The 21,059-nt window shown below is 33.4% G+C and overlaps 1 protein-coding gene across 1 annotated transcript in view; it reads right to left on the reverse strand.

Moving 5' to 3' along the window:
* The window catches only part of LOC129799127 (adenylate cyclase type 6), a 133,639-nt gene that overhangs the window by 39,711 nt on the left and 72,869 nt on the right, over positions 1 to 21,059 (reverse strand). The window contains exons 4-5 of the mRNA XM_055842777.1: positions 11,833 to 12,154; positions 7,995 to 8,460 (exon numbers count right to left, since the gene is read on the reverse strand). Of these exons, the coding sequence (XP_055698752.1) occupies positions 7,995 to 8,460; positions 11,833 to 12,154 (788 nt within the window). The remainder of the gene's footprint in view (positions 1 to 7,994; positions 8,461 to 11,832; positions 12,155 to 21,059) is intronic.

Here is a 21,059-nt window from a genome sequence, read left to right on the forward strand (position 1 = left end):
ATTTCTCAACCGATTTTCCCTAATAAGGCCTTTAAATTACCAATGTAACAAAATCGGTTTCAATTGGTAAAATACCCGTAAGTCGTACACTTTTCTCGAAATTACTTTTATTATTTGCCTGTTTGCTTGCTACTCATGCCAAAACATTCTAAAATTTGTTCTTCTTAAGCAATTAAGGTAAAGTACCCTCTAGTCGGCCGGTTTCTCAACTCGGCGAGTGCGACTATTTATTCAATTTACTTAGATTTGTTATAATATGGTCTTACCGATTTAACATTAGAAGGTGTATTATATTATATATAACGTAAATCAGTGAAAATTTCATAGAAATTGACTATAAAACGTTAAAAAATTGGTTAAATAATTCAACTGGCCGAGTTGAGAAACCGGCCGACTAGAGGGTACTTTACCTTATATGTATTTCGTAATGTCTTTCTTATTTATGGTTCCTCCACATCTTTTATAGATCAGGAAAATTTCATGAAGTCGAAATTCGAATCCGTGTCTTTCTCATACGCTTTGTATATGTCTATCTCATTCTTTCGTACTCTTCTTCTCCTTTAAAACGTCAGAACAAATTTAATTTAGCTCAATCGATTTTGGAGCGCGAAAGAATGGGACAGACATATACAAAGCGTGTGAGAATGACGGGGATTCGAATTTGGACTTCATGAAATTTCCCTGATCTAAAAGCTATTGCGGAGCCAAATCAATTTGATCGGTAGTAAACCGGTATGCACCCAAAAATAATGCGAAAAAGTAATTCAAGGATAGCTGTTTCTCGTAAGCTTGAGCACTCTGCAAAGCTAGAACGCTTTCCCACGCCTTTTTATCTTGTTATATAACATTTTATCATATGCGATACATTATACATAGATATCCCTTGAAATTCGATTTGCTATTAAAAACAAAAAAAATCGTTCGTTCATTTGACTTGTTGAAAGAAGGCGATAACAATTTTTAACGAAGCTTTTTTCGGCGTTGCACATAATGCCCAACCATTGAAGATTATTCCATTTCACAGTGATATCCTTTTAGTTTCACTACATTTCAGCTTTTTAGAGAGTTAGTCCGTCAAAAGCAGCACTGAATAAATTTTGTGGGTGAAAGCCAGAAAATACACTCGTTAATTCCAGCACGAGGGGGTATTGCATTGAGAAAAAAATAAAATAAAATCCCTGCTACAAGTACAGTGCCTATTAAAAGTTTCAAATGGTGCACACAAATCAAAAAAGCTCAACTTTTGCCAGGCATTGAAACCTAAAACTACCCTGAAGGTATAATTTTTTTTCTGTTCCCCCTCATGTATCTAAATAAAAATGTCTCGAATTCACAATATATATAAATATTTTTTTACACATGTTGGAGATATTTAGTGGCATAAAAAATGGAAAAATATCACCTATCAGAGAGGAAAAATATATAAAATCTCTGGGAATTTTAACTTCACTCAGCACCTTTTCTTATTCACAACTCTAAGTACCTTCCATCAACTCTGATTTTTCCATCTTGAATTATTGAAGAGAAAGAGAAACTATTTCTTGAGCTTTTCCACTACCTTCCTTTTACTTCTACACATTTGTTGGGTCTTGGTGGTTTGTCTGCATTATTTATTTTGGAAAAAGGGAAGAAATTTTGAGGAAGGGAGCTTCACCCTTCAATATCTTTTTTGGTGGTGAAGAGGAAATTGTCGGGAAGACATCAAAGAGATGGTTCCTTTTTTTCTGTTCCGGGGTAAATGAAAAGAATCTGCCTCGTGGTTCAATTTAAATTTTTTTGTTGGCTAAAGTATTGGAGCAAAAGAAAAATTGTCTCCACATGCTTCCCCATGGAGCTTCCGGAGGAGAACTTTAAAAAAACAGTGAGTGTAAAAGTTTTTTTTTTTCTTGAGAAATTCCTGAGTTTTCTCGGTGAAAGTGGTATGTAATTGAATTCTGCCGTTATTCTATATTCAACAAGAAAAATCTCTTGAGTTTTCAGAAAGATTTTCTCTGTCAAAGTTGGATTTCTCTTTAATGCAAATTTGATACACTGAAGATTTTGGCGTGCTTAGGAGTGAATATTAAATTTCTTGCAAGGCCTCGTGGAAACAATTTTCAATTAATATCAATCCTTTCTGGAAAAGTGCGGAGGGAATTTTTCGAATTAAGGTCAAATCGGGCATTTACCTTATTAAGTTCTTTTAAACAATTAAAAACCAGAAACTGATATCAAACCGTTTATTAATGAGTAAGTTAAAACGTAATGAAATGCACCGCCTCTACCCAAAAAATTCCGGTAATAGAGAAATAGCGTCTACATCGCAATAAAAGCTCTCCTGAGTAATGTACAATGGACTTAACACATTCTATTTACACGAGACATACGACTTTGCAGAATGATTATATTGCAAAAAATATATCCTAATGTGATTATTAACAATTATTATTCTGATTTTGAAAAATTTAAACGATATGGCTGGACTTTGTGTAGCTAATATAGATAGAGTCATATTCTTTCAAGAATGTCAAAATAAATGGTCGAACAAAGAGTACAAACCGACGACGGTCACCAACGGTCACTTAATCTAACAATTATGGATTTATCGATCATTGGATCACTGAAAAGTCTTCAGATTAGCATACATATTTAAATGAACAGAAGAATTATAAAATATTGTTGATTTAGAATAACTTTCAGTATGAATCAATGCTAGGTTTCATTTAGATCTGGCATTTTTTTTTATGTTGCAATCCAATTGAAGATGACGTGTGAGTGCATTTTACAAAATGATAAATTTTGAACTTTGTGTAATGATTAAGGACAGAATCACATTGACAATAAAATGCTTGCCGTAGCCTTACCGTATTTCGTTAATTTGCGCATTTTCATTGCAATTCTTATGCAAATTTTCCATTACCGTATGACCTTATCTCATTCTCGGTGGCACTATGTGAAAATAATATTAAAAAAAAATTGCAGAATTAAAACGAAAATTCGATAAACGGTGAGCAAAAACAACTGTAAGAGAAATTAATCGTAGTTTTTTGCTCACCGTTTATCGCATTTTCGTTTTATTTCTTCAATTTTCTTATATTATTTTCACTAGTGCCACCGAGTATAAGATAAGGTAATACGGTAATGGAAAATTTGCGTAAGAATTTCAATGAAAATGCGTAAATTAACGAAATACGGTGAGAATTTTATTGTCAATGTGATATCTGCCCAAAGTCCTTTCATAAAAAAAGCTTAAAAATAATGAATGTTCTTTCTAAGATGGGCAATACACAACTCAATTGTTTGTAATGACAACTTTAATTTTAAAGTGGTCTACGAGCCTTAAAAGTGATCTACGCAGTAGAAGTCTAAAATGTGCATTAGCAACAGTATCTATTAACTATTCCAATTACATTTTAAATACCCTTATCTCTTCTTAATAAGCCAAGAATCTATTATAAAATTAAAGATACTTTTTTATAAACTATTTAAAAAAAGTGCACCTTAAAAATGTGCAATTTTTATGCATATTCTACCTAATCTCCCGCTTAGGAAGATCAGATAGATTCATTAAAGGACTATGCGAAAAATATGAAGTGTTCAAAGCCAGAGTATGTGCGAAGCTTGAAAGCCTTCCTCTGTTTCTATTTCTTAAACTAAAATCAAGCATAATTATTTGGTAAATTACATAATTATTTTAACAAATTATTTACTCTGTAATTGGTTCAGTCATGCCTGTTAATCGGCATAAATTTAATTAAAAAATGGTTAAATTAACTGGATTGCTCAAAAGGTTTTTGATCTCATTTCTGAATGTTTTCCAAATGAAATGTGCAATGTCATTTTATCCCATTTATCTGATTGCAAAAGGCACATTTTAATTACACTCCACGTTTAATCCAACAAAAATTAACGTTTGAACACATCAAATGATTGATATGGGAAATTTCATTTCAGCTGTAGCTAATAAGAGAATTATGTTTAAATGTTTTATTTTGTTGTAAAAGCACAAGCTTAATGTTTCATAAAAACTCCCGTGAACAATTAAAAAAAAAGAAAAACTTGATAATTTTTCTGCCAAATTACTTCGAGTGTTATTGGATTGTTTTTAAGAAGTTATTAAGAGGATTTGATAAATGAATTTATAATAGACACTTTTAATATATTTAGGAAAATATTATCATTTCCCTGAAGATGATAAAATGGAGATTCGATAATTTCATCGGGAAATTATGTCTTTATCTTTAATCTTTTGAGGAACTTTCTCTTATGGGAGACATTGAAAATTGCTCCTAATAGATTTCTTTTCACCCCCTGTGTCTCCTACCAATAAATTAAGCCAATTTCTCTTCTTGTGAGTTTCGTGTTTCGCACCAATTTTCCACCCACCCAGAAAAGATTCTTTAATGAAGATGGTAGAACAAATATTTCAGGCAAATTAGCTAATAACGAAGCAGAACCCACCGCTCATATGTGCGGCAGTGAAAATTACAAAAGCCCTCCTTATCGATTACACGTCCATTTCTCGTAAAATACATATAACTTTTCTATATATGCGAGATGGTATTGAAAGAACAAACAGGAAAAACAAATACTGACATCGGTAGGGGAGGGACAAGTAGGACAAGAGTATGAGCCAAGGATGGATTGTAATAAGTGGTTTTCTTTCCAATCCCAAGGACTCTCCATGGATCGTTGACATGGGCCAAAAAAAATATTATATATTTCGCACGCAGTGATTTTCGGGGATGATGGAAAAATGATTATATGGATTGACAAAGTGTCCGGCAGGAAATCCTTGTGTGCGGGAGGGTGGAAACGGAGATATATCTCGCTCAAAATGTGACACTTGACGCCCCCAAGATCAGTGGTGTTAAGTAGCTCCAGCGCACTTTATTACTGTCATTAAATTATGTAATTGCATCTGATGGCAGAAACAAATTACCAAGAGTAAATTTAAACTCAATGGGAGTGTTAAACTTTATGTCCAAAGCCCAGAAAATTATTCTCAGCTGAGTGATTAACGGCTATATACTTTCTTTCTCCTGAGACTTTTCCCTGTGCTACCGCAAATAAACTTTATGACTCTTAAAAGTGAAGTAAGTTTTGTGATAATTAATCTGCTATTGCAGTTAAATAATTTTAAATGAAGATTTATTCTAAGTATTTTGTAAAATAGAAGGGACTTCTGAGAAAACGAGGGATGGCTTTGATATGACAATTTTGGTAACCCGTGTGACAAATGTCTTGTCGGACTAAAAGATAAGGACTCGTAAAGCACGATAAGAAATAAAGTTATACTGCTAAATTTACTATTTAGGGGTTTATTTTAGCAGAATACTAAAATTTATCTGTCCTTTTTAAGACAAATGATTAGTGTTAATGACACTTTTCTGAGCTTATTATGATTCTGCAAGTCCGGTTAGCGGATTAAGAACTATCCCTTTGACAATATTTGCTCCAAAATGAAACTAACAGCTAAAATTAAGCAGCTCTACTAATGCTTTCGTGAATTTTTGCAATGACAAATTTACAAAAATACGAACTCATCTGTATTTCTTCTATAATTTTCTGGCTGTAAGCCAGCTTAAGACCCTTTCGAAATGCCATTACACTCAAAAATATGTCAAGAAGCCTAGATAAGTTCAGTTTAAATAAGATTCTTAATATGACCCAACTCGGAATGTATGCAAATTTTATTTGCATACACCCCGTTAATGTAGTAATTTCGAGTCAAATTCGTGAATTAGTTTAAAATATAGGGGAATGTAGGCATGGTTCGCACAGAGTGAACCTTCAAACGATGTGACTTTTCTCTTTGTTTGCAAAAAGCTGACTTACCAATTTTCATCTCGTCTCATGATCTTAATAATTATCTATCTTATGGCTAAGAAATGACGAATTAGCTCTTTGCTCTGTGCGAACCATTCCAACATTCCCCTAGTAATTCGCTATTATTTCTAATTCGAAACTTTGAGATTTCCTCATTGTTTTAGATGAACTAAAGAATGAATCCCGGCCAAAAGCCTGAAAGCAAATATCTCTAATGGGTTAGGGCCTTGACAGACTTGAAGATCAGCCGAGAGACGGCTTAACGTAATTATATTATAAATAATGGTTAAACTACATTTCCATCAATTTCCACTAAGTCGTCTCTCGGCTTAAGTCGTAAGTGTGTCTAGGGCATTAAACTTCCGAATATTTAGACTACAACACTCTAAAATTTAATTAACTTGCACAATGGCGTTTTTTTGTTTTTTAAAGAAAAATGAGTTTGAATTTTGACACTATCGGAGCGCCATACCTGTGGTGATTTTTTGAACTTCCTTCCGAAAGTGGCTCATCATCATCATCATTTTTGTTTCATAGATATAAAGTGAAGGTATAACATATTAAAATTCCAGCCTAATCCATGTCATAAAAAAATAGAAGAAAATCTTTCTGATGATAGTAGGATAATTTTATGAAAAGTCGGACAGTGCTGAATGTCGGACACACTGAAACGCAGACTACGAAAGACGACTATATCACAGAAAATAACTATGCATCCAGAAAATCTTCATACATACAGGAGTTTTCTTTTATAGAAACTACAGAAACTGAATTATCTAATTTGTATTGCGGCTGTCCATTGGCAAGTAAAATGTTAGCTCTTCCGCACAACACCCTTTTAGACCTTTTATGACGACTTAACCATTGTCAGAAATCCTCGTTTGCAATAGTGCGAAAAATAGTTCAGATCGCCAAAGACAAAGTCCCCTGGCAATCTCAAAACGAAAACTTTCGAACGGATGCAGGGCTCACCGCGTGGAGTTGATAAAAGGGAATGGAATAGTATTAATTAATACCCTGAACGACCTTTACCCTTAAAGCTCCATACATACAGTTGCATACACTTAACAGACATAAATATATGCCGGGATATACATTAAGTAGTTAAGCACTCAATCAATGATACAAGCATTCTGGGTTTGATTTCGTTTCCGTTTTTGGTAAACAATTCACAACAAAATTAAAAATCTTAGTTTACTCTAGAGAAAAAGATCGTTTAACACGACAACGGACTATACAGTCTAAGAAGAAGCATTTCCGCCGATTGGCTTTGAAGGCTGGACACCAACGGTAAGTCGGCGGCGGACGCGTAGTATAGAGGGCTATTGCAAGGACACATGTTGGCGAAAATAAAAACAAAATACTACACAAATCTAAAAAATAATGGTACTATTCCAGTTAACTATTTCAATAAAAAACGAAAAGGAGAAATCTTCTGAAAATTCTTTCTGCACATTACTGTTTTCAAGTGCGTCTGCATTATCGACTCTTTGTGTTGGTTCCTGTCTCGACTGTTTTCTTCAGTTCTTGCTGTGTTCTAAAACCACCAGAGTCGTGACGGGAACCAATCTAAATAAAAGTCGATTAAATAGAAACACTTGAGAACAGTAAATATTCAGGAGAAAATTTCCCCTTTTCATTTTTCATTGGAACAGCAACCATAAAACATGTCTATCATGACATGATTCATGACTGTTAGAGAATTTCATACTCTATGGGATATTATTTAGCACTATTATTATTATTATTATTATTATAGAGAATAGTTATCGATTAATTAACATTTTTCAAATAAAATTTTGATCTATAAAAGATGCCCAAAGCAAAATTAGCGGTCAGTGCTTAAAGTTTGTTATTTTCTCTCCTCATCCACTAACTTTTACCCAATGAAAATTTTCCCCATTGGAAATTATTTTGGCACAACTTTCCAAAATAATTTTCTATTATATGAACAATATCCATCAATATTTAAATGAATATTTTGTATGGAAATTCACAACTTCACAAAGAGCTTTGGAGCTTTTGAATCAGCTTTTCTACTTTCCCAAAACTAATAAAATTTATCAAATATGAGAGAGTCTCAAGCGAACTGAAAGTTAGAAAGCGAATAATTTCCCAAACTGTTAAATCCCTAATGCATTTCTGTGTTTGCCCTTAAGGCTGGTAAATAGAATGGAAATTGTTACCTGTTCAATTGTTCCCTCATCGTCGTCACTCCACGATTCTCCGTCCAATTTCTTTCTACACCTGCCACCATGTTCCCATCAATTACTTGTATCTGCTGGGAGTCTATGATGTTTAACATCTTTGCATCGTGTGAGATGAATGCAGCTGAATTATTGAATGTGGGAAGTCTGGTACTATTGACTACGATATCTGACGTCTGTGACACCAAGCCCCAGGACGTGATGGCAAATAAAATGTGAATGACTGATAGTATTAGCACTAGAGCCAGTAAAAGTCCCACAATGTGTGTGGTGTTGCTCTGATTCATCCTGAGGAAGTATCGTTGATACAGCATTTCCACTTGTAGATTCTTAAACTGATGACTACTACACATTTGGATAATTAACTTATTGAGGCGGTACCAGATTGATCCCTTCGAATCATTCTCATTTTTGTAGAGAGCCTCCTGATCCCTCGATTCGTCCGCTGAACATCATGAATTTTCAATCAAGCGCCCGAGAAAAAGAAAGTGTAATTATATCGGTTGAATGAAGAAATTCAAGAAGAAGTAAAAAAAAAGCGACATTGTAAAACATATTTGAAATGGAATATACAAAAAAAATACAATGGAAAAATCAATATTTGACATCAAATACAATTTTGTACTTCAAATAAATTGATTACAAATGCGAGAGAATAGAATCGACTGAAAATGTGGAATATTCAAGATGATTGGGGATGAAAGAAAAGAAATTGAACCCAACAGTTTTTCCTTCTCCTGCAAATACCATCTTTTTCTCATCATCGGATTTTCAAATAGAATTCTTCTTATGCCACAATAAACCGCGAGTTGAAAGAACGAAAGAGATTGTTTGGTGGAATCCCATGAAAAGCATCTTCGAGACATCGATTATCATGAGGATGAACAGCACCAAATCAATGATGAATTCAAAAGACCTTAATCATAATCATTGCCATGAAAGACCCTTCATGCCAGATAACACAATAACTCCTTATTAAAATATCTATTTTCACTTAGTAACTCTAGATATATTCTGTATTGAGCTAACTGAGCTTAATGGTTCATAAAATTCAAGAAGTTGAAAGCGCAAAGGAGAAATCCAATAACACATTCTTCTATTTCAAATTGGTGGTTTATGTAGCTCTGCACTCTGCAAAGTTGAAAGACGTGCCAAGGAAAACAATAAGTTTTCACTTCAAAGACTTATTTTAAGGAGTATGGTACTTGGTTTCAGATTCTTAACTGAAAATTTTATCTTTTCTTAGGCAGAATTAAAAAATACAAATTAAAAAAATACAAATCTAAACTTATCAGAATGACCTTGAATCACTCCTTCAAACGGATTTTCAAGGTCAAACATTTAAAAAAAGGTTCTATGGATTCTAGGAAACTGAAAGTGAGAACTGACACGAATATCTTGATTCAGAGTATATATATCTGATGTTCGTGAGCGAAAAGGGTTACAGTTACAGTAGACTCTCGCTCAATCGGCTCTTTTTCAATCGCGCGAAAAAAATTGTTGGCAATTTTCACGTTTAATTATGAAGCTAATTTGCTCAAATTTATACATCGTATGACTGAAGTTCGAAACAGTTCAAAATAAAATAAAAAGTCTGCTAGACGTTCTATTTTAGTCAAGGCACACTTGGGGAAATCAGAACAGAGGGTGGAGTAAATTTATCTCAGAAAGAAACCATAAGGGGAGATTTTTCAAGATTCACTGGCGTATAGCAAAGTGAAGGGATACATTTCAGAATGCCTGATGGAGTATCAAACGGGGAGATTTTGATACGAAATAAAAGTCCCCCATTGAGCTTCCCCCTGTGTAATTTTTGCCTATAAACCGTAATACCTTCAGTTTAGAAATAAAATAGAAAATCCACAAAATATCCTATATTAGTCAAGACACACTTGGGGAAGTTATGACAGAAGGGGTTGTAAACAAAAGTAGATTTTGATTTTTCAATAGTGTCTTGGATAAAAGGTAAATGGAACGCTATTTGCACAAAAAGTCGTTGATGTTCGAAGAATTCGAACTATAATTCCAAGAATTAAAAATTGTTCAAAGAGTTACTCATTTATTATGTGTGGAATTCTAATGAAGTTAGATAATTTGAAGCATCCTTGATTTGTTTTTTTCACAACACTTGAGTGTTGACACCCAAGACACTTCGAAATTCGGATGGAAAATTCTTCAGCCACCACGTGGACGAAACTAGAACTCTTCTTTAGCTTTTTAAACAGATTGTTTTCAAACCACTAGAGGAGATATCCCGAGACTCAATGGTGATGTATTGTACAGTGAGGTTTATTTCAATAAACCCATTCAAAAACAAGTTTTAGGTATTTTTAAAAAGAGTTGTCTTGTCTCTCTCCGACTTTATCTCTTAGAAAATCTACCAACTTTGTTTAAATTGGAGTGTTAAAGCTATGGAAGCCGTGGTATCTTTCATTTGTAAAGCTACCAGATTTGTGTTTTGGCTAACTGTTACTTAACCCATTCCTTACCATGGTATTATACATCATACGCAAATTGAGTGATTTTTGATTACTTATTTCTGGGCAATTTTTATCTGAATTGCTGTCGGGAATGGATTTTTAGTAACGTTAGTTATTCAATTACTTGACAAAAATAGTCTGACAGAGATGAAATTACATTTTGTTATTATTTTCTTGCTTCGCGGAAGGTCATGCAAAATTTTTGCTCAAAATGGTGGACGAAAAATACGACATCCCGTCGAATTTGTTAAAATTGGCCTCTTTCCTCTTTTCGGATTTGAATTCTAGTTGCCAATTGGTGTTCTTGGATAGTTACTCTATCTAAAGCAATAAAGTTTGTAATGATTTAATGCACAGAATTTAAATTCAGTGACCGTTAACACGTGTGTTTGACAGAGGCTCCCCGCGCCCCCATATGAGATAAATTTTTTTTCTTTTCAAAAAAATCATCTACTAATCTGTAGGAAACTAATCAAAAATATGAACATTCTATCTCAAGTATTTCTGGTACATTGACTGAATGGGTTGTCGGTCAGTGTGTTTTACCCCGAAAACTCTCGTGTATATTCAGAAAATTTCACAGCTTTTACCGCAAAAAATTTGCCTGGTAATTCTAGGACAGGCCCAACACTACTTCAAATTTATAATAATTATAACCTTTTAGTCCAATCACAAAAGTAGCCATATAATCCGAAAAAATGGAAAATGATAGACATCTTCCATATTCAGGCTTACATTGGGCATAAACAATTTTCTGTGCCTTTCCATGGATTTCTTTCAGTTCGTGATTGTATTATAAATGACAAATCAAGTGATTATTAATGCCCTAATGAGGCGATATGGCACGATAAGTTCACTTCTGATGCTTTCACAGAGTTTCCCCCAACAATGACCATTAGACGATCAGAAAATTCACAATTAATCATTTGATATGTTAGACAATAGTTGCCACGGAATGTCACTAAAAACCACCAACAATATGTGGTTACTTTCATTGTTATTTCAGCTTTATGGATTTCTTCTGACTCTCTTTGTAACAACACGTCAGCACAAAATCCCACTACAATCCATGCTATCTGAGGATTTTCTCGATCCTTGATATCTTCCTCCCTTACTACCCTCAAATCCATTTGAGTTGAATGGAAAGAAAATGATTTGCTCTCATTCAACATGTGAGGAGAGCTTTTAATGAGCTTTCCTTTCGCACCCAAAACACTATATACTTGAGCGGCTCTCAGAGGTGCGCAAAATGGGTGGGAAAGGATGGGGGTAGAAACAGCAGGTGGTAAGTGTATAAAAGAAGGAAAGAAGAGAAAAAAAATGAGTGTACTAATTACCAGGTAATAGTCGTTGATTAACTTCTCGATTTGCCATGGGACTGTTGCACGTGGATCCGGAGAAATTTGAACCAAGAGAGTCGTCCAGGTTGCACTTTGTCACCCCAATGGCAATCAAGCTGCTACTAACAGAGCCACGTCCCTTGGGTCCCGTGTTGAAATGTTCGATTACCTCCCAGTTGGACTTCTTAAGGGTACCAGTGTTAACCATTGGCGCCCAAGATGAGGGTGGCACTTGGAGTTCTAGTGACACTTGAGCCGTTCTTGTCTGTCGCAGGGAAGCCGCACGCCGAGTGAATCCCGTTTTTCTGACTGTTGTATCCTACAGATTGAGAAGGGATAAAAGAGGGAGCCTTGAGATATTTATCAAACATAATTGACAATATAAACTCTGTTATGAATTTCTGTCAGATGAATATTAAGAGTTTGCTATCATTTGGGCTGGATATAACTATTCTTGTGCTCCCTTTGTTCTCTTTATGTTCCTTGTCTCAAAGATATATTACACGCTTCGCGAATTATGCATATTTAAATTTTAATTAGCGTTTAAACTTATTTGAACCCCAAGCACTTCTTAAAAGTCACTAGAATAGTTCTCAAAGTATGTAAAAGCAAAGGAGAATAACATTAATCTATATTAGATTTCTGACAAAAATTATTATTTCCAATATACTGTATTTATTTGTATTTCTTTTTTTGAACTTACACAAGAATCTTTCATGAACTATGATGCTAAAAATAGGTGTCAAGACCTGACCCCGATAAAGAACCAAACAAAAATTGAATTACTTTCTCATCTGAAGTATAAGCTTAAATGAAAAAAAGCAGTATGATCGTCTGTCACTTCGCAATAACCTCAGTTTTAAATTATTTAAAATATTTATAAAATTTATAATATTAGTTTTTCACATAAAAATCGTAGGGAAAATTATTCATCAATACTACTCAATCAAATTTAGTGATATTTGTTGCATTAGAGGAAAACGGTTAGCTTCTGAACAACTTAACATTCACGTATGGTTATGGTACACCTTTCGAATATTGCAATTATTGAAAACAAAATTCTACTCTATTATTTTTTCCTATTTTATGGATAGAATGACTTTCTTGCTTTACGAAAAAAGTTTAAAAAAAAACAATTATTTGATAGTTGACCTATTTAGAAGCTTACTACTTTCCCCTAATATGCACATGTCTCATAAAATTCCATTATCATTTTCGTTGAGTAACATTGCATTACCTATTTGTTAGGTGGCAATATTTCTTATAAGAATTAAATTAGAAAACACTGAAACGTCTTATTCTGCTCTTTTTGTGCGGAGGATAGCAACTAAAGTTAAGACGGCGGTGAACACAAAAGTAAAATTAAAATAAAATTATAAAATGCATTTCCTGAGAGCATTGATAAAAATAAAATTTCCTATTATCCTACCGATCTCACCTAAATAAATATAAAAAATTACTTTTCAAAAATTTTAAGAAATTATGCTACTACATTGTATTAGTGTTTTCATTTATTTATTTATTTATTTGTTTGTTTTAATAAAGCCAAGTTATCAAATAAAAAAAGCAATGAAGGATGATACTTGATTTTTCACAATTTTGTGATTTTAAAGTACAGTAGGCTCTTCGATATCCGGCTGACTGGGGGACAAAATGACATTTAGGTTTTTTGAATGATCAACGGTTTTTCTATTTTGTGCAGTGTGAATTTATTTTCTGTCTGACAAAGAAAAAGAGAATTTTCTTCATGGTGTGCTTATGTTTCATTTTTTATCCCAATTATGTATTAAAATCTTCGATACAATGTTAATAATACTTTAATTCACTCTGGACAAACTTCATGGTTAGTGAAAATAATTTTGAATATATCAACCGCCAGTGTTTGGCAGCTGTCACCCGGATATCGAAGTGCCGGATATCGAAGAGTCTACTGTAATAAAAAAAAAGAGTTTAATAAATTTCCAAATGATTTACCTAAATCCAAATATTACGTCAAATAAAAAGTTCTGAGGCATTTCCGCAAAATGTATTAAGTGAGCAATATTTCACAATTTAGAAATCGCATAGGGTCATACATAATAGTGTTTCCAAGCTGACACGTAACAATACTCCCCGAAAAAAGTTCTTTGACAGTTTTGTGTTTGGTAAAGCAAATTGAATGTCACAGCTTTTTAAAATGAAGGTAAAACAAGAGAAAGTTTGACATGTTCTTCAGAATTACTACAACAAAGGTAGTAAGGCAAAGCAGACCACCACGTCACAATCCCAAAAACCAAAATCTAGAAAGTTAAGATCCAAGAAAATCAAAATTTCGAAAGGGCCAAAATTCCGACAGCCAAAATCCCTAAAGCCAAGATTCCGAAAGTCACAATCCCGAAAGCCAAATCTTGAAAGTCAAAATCATCCAGAAAACTAACTCGAAAGGGTCAAAATCCTTTCAAGCTTTCAGCCAAAATCCTAAAAGGCTAAATCCCTCAAATAAAAAGTCCGAAAGCCAAAATTCTGAAAGTCAAAATCTAGAACACCAAAATCCCAAAAGGGCCAAAATCTTGAAAGTTAAGATCCAAGAAAATCAAAATTTCGAAAGGGCTAAAATCCCGAAAGCCGATATTCTGAAAGCTAAAATCCCGAAAACCAAAATCCTGAAAGATCCAAAGACCCGATTGTCAAAATCCTAAGAACTAAAATCCCTAAAATCAAAATTCCAAAAACCACAATGCCGAAGGCCAGAATTTTAAAAGTCAAATTCCAGAAAATCAAAATCCTGAAACAGCCAAAAACTTGAAGGTTAAAATCTAGGAAACCAAATTTTCGAAAAGCCTAAAATCCCGAAAGCCAAAATTCTGAAAGCCAAAATCTCAAAAAGGCCTAAAACTCTAGAGTCAAAATTCATAAAATCAAAATCTAAGCGATTTTGAAAGCGAAAAACCTTGAAAGTCAAAATCCTGAAAACTAAAATCCCGAAAAGGTCACTATCTTGAAAGTTAAAATTTAAGAAAACCAAAAATTCGAAAAGGCAAAACTCATGAAAGCCAAAATTCTGAATGATAAACTCCAGAAAACCAAAATTCCGAAAGAGCCAAAATACCGAAAATCAAAACCCTGAAACTCAAAATCCCTAAAACCAAAATCCCGAAAGATAAAAGTGTTAAAAGTGTTATTAGAGGCAAAGGGAAATTTTCTGAGTTTTGGAAAATTATAACGGCTATGATAACAGTTAAAACAAGTGATAATTGACACGCTTAGTGCAAAAACCGGCTATTTTAATAGGGAAATCATATACAATGGACTATTTACTCTCGTAGTGCAATTGAGCACGCATTTGTGCAATTGAGTACGCAATTTTTTAGAAGAATAAATAAACAACAGTACACAATTTTAAAATTGCTTATTAAACATCGTTTCTAGCTCCTATTAGTATCATTGAAAAGTATTTCTGAGTAAAATAGGAAATACAAGACATAAATTTTAAGATAGTTGCACAACTTGGACCGCCCCCTCCCAAACCTCCAACTCCAACAAGTGCTTCTAATTTTGTGAAATGAAAGTGCTGAGGAATATGTTTCTGTTTATTCAATTTGTTATAAATTAGTACAAGAAAATATAAAATGATGAGAAATACCTAATGTAGAGGGCTACAAATACACCAAGATAACTCTATTCAGGAAATTAGTATTAGTAAATATTTCAAAGTCCGAACAAGCACTACGTACAATTGATTAAAAGTCTCTCAAGTACAGTCTTGGAATATGGACAAGATTCCTAATTAATAAAGGAGCTTTGATTCTTATATCATGCACAACATTTAATTAATTTCCTTGCAAAGCTTCTCAGCAAATTGAAGTTGCTGTAACTGAACAACTTTGCTTGGAAAATGTGCTAGAATGATTGAATTTAACGATTACTTACTCAAATCATTGATACTATCTGCGAAATTGCTGAGCACGAGGAAAGTGCCAAAATTGCAATTTTGCTTTAGTGTTTCTACAAGACTCATTTTCAAATTCACCTTAGGACTTTACAAGAAGTAAACACATTTTAGGGAAGGAAGAGTAAAGACTAAAGTCAAAGTTTGCCAAACTTTTACTTTCAAATTCATGTTTAATAACTTTTGCAGGAGTGAAACTACCGTGGTCGCCCTGAGAAAGGTCTTTTAAATATTTACATCAAATAGTTTGAGGCAAAAGATTTCTTTGCATTACTTTAATAAATTTGCTTTGTGAATGACCCAGAATGTATGTTTGACAAATAATTAGAAAATCAATTGCAAATTGTTGTGGGATTGAAACTGAAATTATTGTGCTAAATCAATCAATCAATTTAAGGTGTCAGTGTTCTTCAATTAAGCAGTTATCCTTCAAAATTGCATCTGCAGATGTCTCAGCAATTATGTCTGACATTATCCGTTATGGCTCCGGCAGATCTTTTCGATCAAGAAAATTTCAAGTCAAAATTTACATTCCTTTCTTTCTTAAAGTCTCTGCATATGTCTATCCTACTCTTTCACACTCTTCTTCTTCTTTTGAACATCAGACCAAATTCAATTTAGTTTAGGCCAATTTTCAGACCGAAAAAGTTGAATAGACTTATGCAAATCTTTTGAGACAGATAGAGAAATGAATTTTGATTTCATGAATTTATACCGAGCTAAAAGTTGTGCTGGAGGCATTAGGGTAAGATGGAGTAATTTAGAGTCATGTCAATTTGGAACTTTGAGTTTTCTAACAGTTTTAGATGGCAAAAGGAAAAACCAACGAAGAAGTACTCTCGAATAGAAAGTCTTGTACTTCTTCGTGATTTTCTTTTTCTCTTTGATCATCTAAAACAGTGAAAAAAATCCAAAATAGACATGATTCCGAATTACCCCATCTTATCCTCTTAAAAGCATTTTTCCTACCAGTTTTCTCTTAAGCAATGTCTACATTTAATATCCCAGAGATATGAAAATGATGTTTAAAATAGTTGAGAAAGAATAAAATAAGCTCAAGAAAAGTTTTCATCGTTAAATATTATATATCCTATAATTACTAAAGAAAACTACCGATGGAAAACATTGTGTAATTAGAGATAAAGTATTCGCGTGGTACTTGTCGGAGTTTTATTTTCAGCATGTCGCTGAATAAAAAATGTAAAAAAAAGGGAGTAGAGCTTAATAGTCTCGAGCAATATTCATCTTTTCCCAAAGAGAAAAAGCATAAACTAACACACTCTAAACTTCCACTGAGACAAAGTCTCATGTTTGTTTTTTCTTTTTTTTTATCTGCTTAAATTAAGCTTTCCTCACTAAGAGTTCTTTTTTTTATTTACAAATTATGTCATAATTTCAGGATTTCCTATGAAAAAACACAAGTGTTTTAGAGTTAAACTTTTTAGATTCCAACGAAATATATTTAAACTAATTTTACTATGTAAATTCAGTAAAAAAAAACATTCATGGACAAACAAAACGAACGTAGAGATAAATTATATTTTGAGTGGAACTACACACGTACTCACTTTAATTAAAAATTATAAAATACAGAATAAGTTTTCGTTGTTTCTCTCTGTTCTAGTTTAAATTGCAGCAAGAATTAAAAATTTATTGCTCGAAATCTAAAGAGAACAAATGACATTTTAGTAAGGTATAATGTTGCAAAAATATTTACAAAAATTATATTTAAAGCTTATTTTTTTATTAAACGTTTGCCAAAGAAAATTTTATTTTATTTCCCGAACTCGTGACTTAAACCCTATATCTCAAAAGTACTTTATTTATCGTTTACCGGTTCTCAATGGATTTGAACCGATTCATAAGTTATGCAAAAGATCCCCCAAAATTGTTTTAAAAGTAATAACTGATTTTCGGACAAAAAATACCTTTCGGTTTACAACCGGTTCATTATCGGTTCACAACCAATTTGGACCGATTTATAAATCCCTCAAAATATTGCCTAAAGTAACACCTTACGAGTAATATAATTGAATTTCGGTAAAAAATAGTTCGATTATGTACCAGTTCATAACCGGTTCTTAACCCTTTAAAGACAATTGGGTCACCGATGATCCAAAAACGAAATTTTTCAAACGGCCTTCTAAAATTATGTCTTGAACTAAAAAGTCAGAAAAAGTATTTTTCTGATCCCCAATCTCGTCCTTAAATAGGGTTACCCGATTGGAATAGGTTCAGGCTTTTCAGGAATTCCAGCACCTCCCCAACCAGCCCAAATATGATACGATTCGGTTAAGAAATATGTTCTTTAGAGCCTTTTAAACATTTGTCTTTAGAAAAACCGTTCTCATGAATGATTTAACGGTATTTAATTCTATTTTAAAAATAAAACAATTAATGGAAAATCGTATAATAAAATTAATATATGTATATGTAGGACTTGTAATTCGAATATGATAATTGGCTAAAAATCGTACAGCATTGAAAGTCGGACAATGAAAATCATACTATGACAGACGGTTTTAGCACACAAATAAAAATGAATTGTCTGTTTCTTAAGTGTCTGCCTTTCCAAATTTTGTCCAGTATCGTCTATATTTCAAAAGTTTTTTGTGCAATTTCAAGTTTAAAAATAAATTAATGTGTGTTCTATATGTAAAAAAAAAGATATTTGAAGGTAAAATTTCTTGTTTCAATAATTAACACGAGACAGGAAAGTTATAAGATGGGGGACCTGCGTCAAATTTCGTACATATGGCATATATGTCCTAACGTGCTCAGTTTCAGATGTAAGGTAATTTGCTAAAAGTTCGACAACACTGAGAGTCGAATTATGATAATAACATTCACGGAATTTTGAAAAACAAAATAAGTGTCCGATATTGCAATCTGTCCGAAATTTTGCACAATTCGTGTAACTGTTAATTATTTTGGGTAGCAAAAAATCAATTTCGGTCAGAAATTCAAAGATAAAACGTCGATAGATGCTCTGGGAGTGGCTTGAGCAAAATTTCCGAATTTCAGTTTCCCCCGTCCAAATACTTTACTGGTAAATTACCAGTTAGGTTGACAAATTGTAAAGAGTAACGTTTTTAACGTTAACGTTTTTATAAAATTTTGTATCTAACGTAGTTGTGTGTTGTCTCCGTTCAAGGGGTAAACAACTCTGCCGTTCACGGTTCACTCGAGTGCTGACATTCCGACATTTTGTCAAAAATTGTGTCGAAATTTGTCTAGAATAGTAGCGTTTCCAGTTCGGTACATTAAACTTTACCATTGTAAATCTGTACGGAATTTATGATGTTATACGAGTTTAAACGAACGTTATACTTCATTAGAGCGAATTGAAATTTAAATAATCCAAATTTGGATCCGCGATCTTTGCTAGAATCGTGACGGTCTGCCGATCTGTCGTTTTTTGGCACATTTGTACCGATTTGTCGATTTTTTCGACACAATTTTGCTGTTTGCCGCTCACGGTTCACTCTGACAAGGGAGGTCATCGAGTCATCAAATTCAGATTGGCTTCATATTGAGAACATAGACGCGGATAGGGATCTTTATTCGCCCATTGTCTTTAGTTTTTCCGGTGTCCGTCAGGGGATTGTCTTCATCTCAAAACCAAAAAGAATACCAAGAGCCGAAAGTTCTGGAGAAAATGAAGTCTTTTTGTTTTTGGGAAGAAAACAATCTTCTGACGAACACTGGAAGAACTGAAGACAAGTTTTAACGAAGACTGGGACAGCTTTAAGTAATTATTGTTTATTTAAAACCGATTTACCAAATGTTTATGAACTATTCAAGTTACTTAAACCTATTACTCTTAAAAAAAAGCTTTGTCAAATTTACAAGAAAAGTCTGTCGAAAGGATATCCTTCCTTATTAAACAGAAAAGTTTTTTTTTTCAAATTCTTACCCAACTGGATCTTCTCAAAAGTTTTTAAAAAGGATGTTTTTTCATACAAAATGCAAGAATAAGTTTCGTCAAATTGGTAAACAACATCCTTTTGACAAAATTTGAACAAAATCCATTTGTTCACTAACCAAAACTTGTTTTCAGAGTACCTTAACTTGTGTATCGTCTATTTGAAAAACACGCAGCACATTTTTCAATACAGGCTAGCCGGTTGGAGATATAAACATAGAATCTTCAATGACCCCTTAATTAAATTTCTTTTTTTTTAAATTTAATTGCTTTTACAGCAGAAAAAAACAAAAACAATCAAGCCTTCGAGCACTCTGCGAATTTTCCTTTACCATTGCATTTCTCATTTTCTCCTGTCAATGTGGAAAAAAAGGCAAAGAGTGTGGTGTAGCAAAAAAAAAATTAATAAAGTTAAATTGCATATACCCTTATGTACACTCTTCATCGAAATGAAAATTAGCTATGGTAACATTTTCCAAATATGCCTTCTCTCATTGACATGCAAGCGACGAGAGTTTGGTCTTCGTAATGAAAATCCAACATTACAAGGCAACTCAGGCCAATTTCATCCCTTGGTCCTCGAATCCCCCCATCCCTGTACCAAATGTTATTTTTACAGGAAATACCAACATCCCCCGAAGAGTGTCTCAAGCATCAGTCACAGAGCATTAGCAAAGTTTCATGAAGATCGCAAACTCAATTGTTCTCACTTCCAAAATTTATGCTAATTATCGCGTTGATAGAATTCTTTGCATTTTTGTCCCTGAGGAATATTTTGCCTCTGTGTTATTCATCAACCTCATCAAATACATCATTAGGCATACATCTTGATAGGGAAATTGTTGAAATAAATAATTAAAGCGTCCTTAATGGTTTATTCAGGAGCAATTGAGGGAGTGAGATATTTATAGAAGATTCAACCGTGGGGAATGCGTGTCACGCATTTTCGGTTTTATAATCCACAAAAAGCTATACGATAGGAATGAATGGTGCATGTTCCTCAACCGCTTGATTTTATTAAATTGTTTTTAGAGAACCTAATGAAATTTCAGAGTTTATCTGGCATTTGCCATCATTTCATCATCATGAAATCAATCTGTCCACTCTATTGCACGTTCTAATTGAAAACATCACCACACCAGCCATATCCTGTACTTTTCAATACTCTAGTTATGCTGCCTACTCCACTAATTTAAAATAATTACAGCAGCCATGAGCAACATTTCCATATGCGGCTAGTGCTTTTATAGGGGGGTGGGACTAAACAATATGGACTAAAAACCAAATGATAAAAGTCTATGACTAAAAATAAACTCTACAGATAGAGGGTTAATGTATAAATTACATCATGCGTCTGTTAAAACCCAAACA

Source organism: Phlebotomus papatasi, chromosome 1 (genome assembly GCF_024763615.1).
Source record: "Phlebotomus papatasi isolate M1 chromosome 1, Ppap_2.1, whole genome shotgun sequence".
NCBI lineage: Eukaryota > Metazoa > Arthropoda > Insecta > Diptera > Psychodidae > Phlebotomus > Phlebotomus papatasi.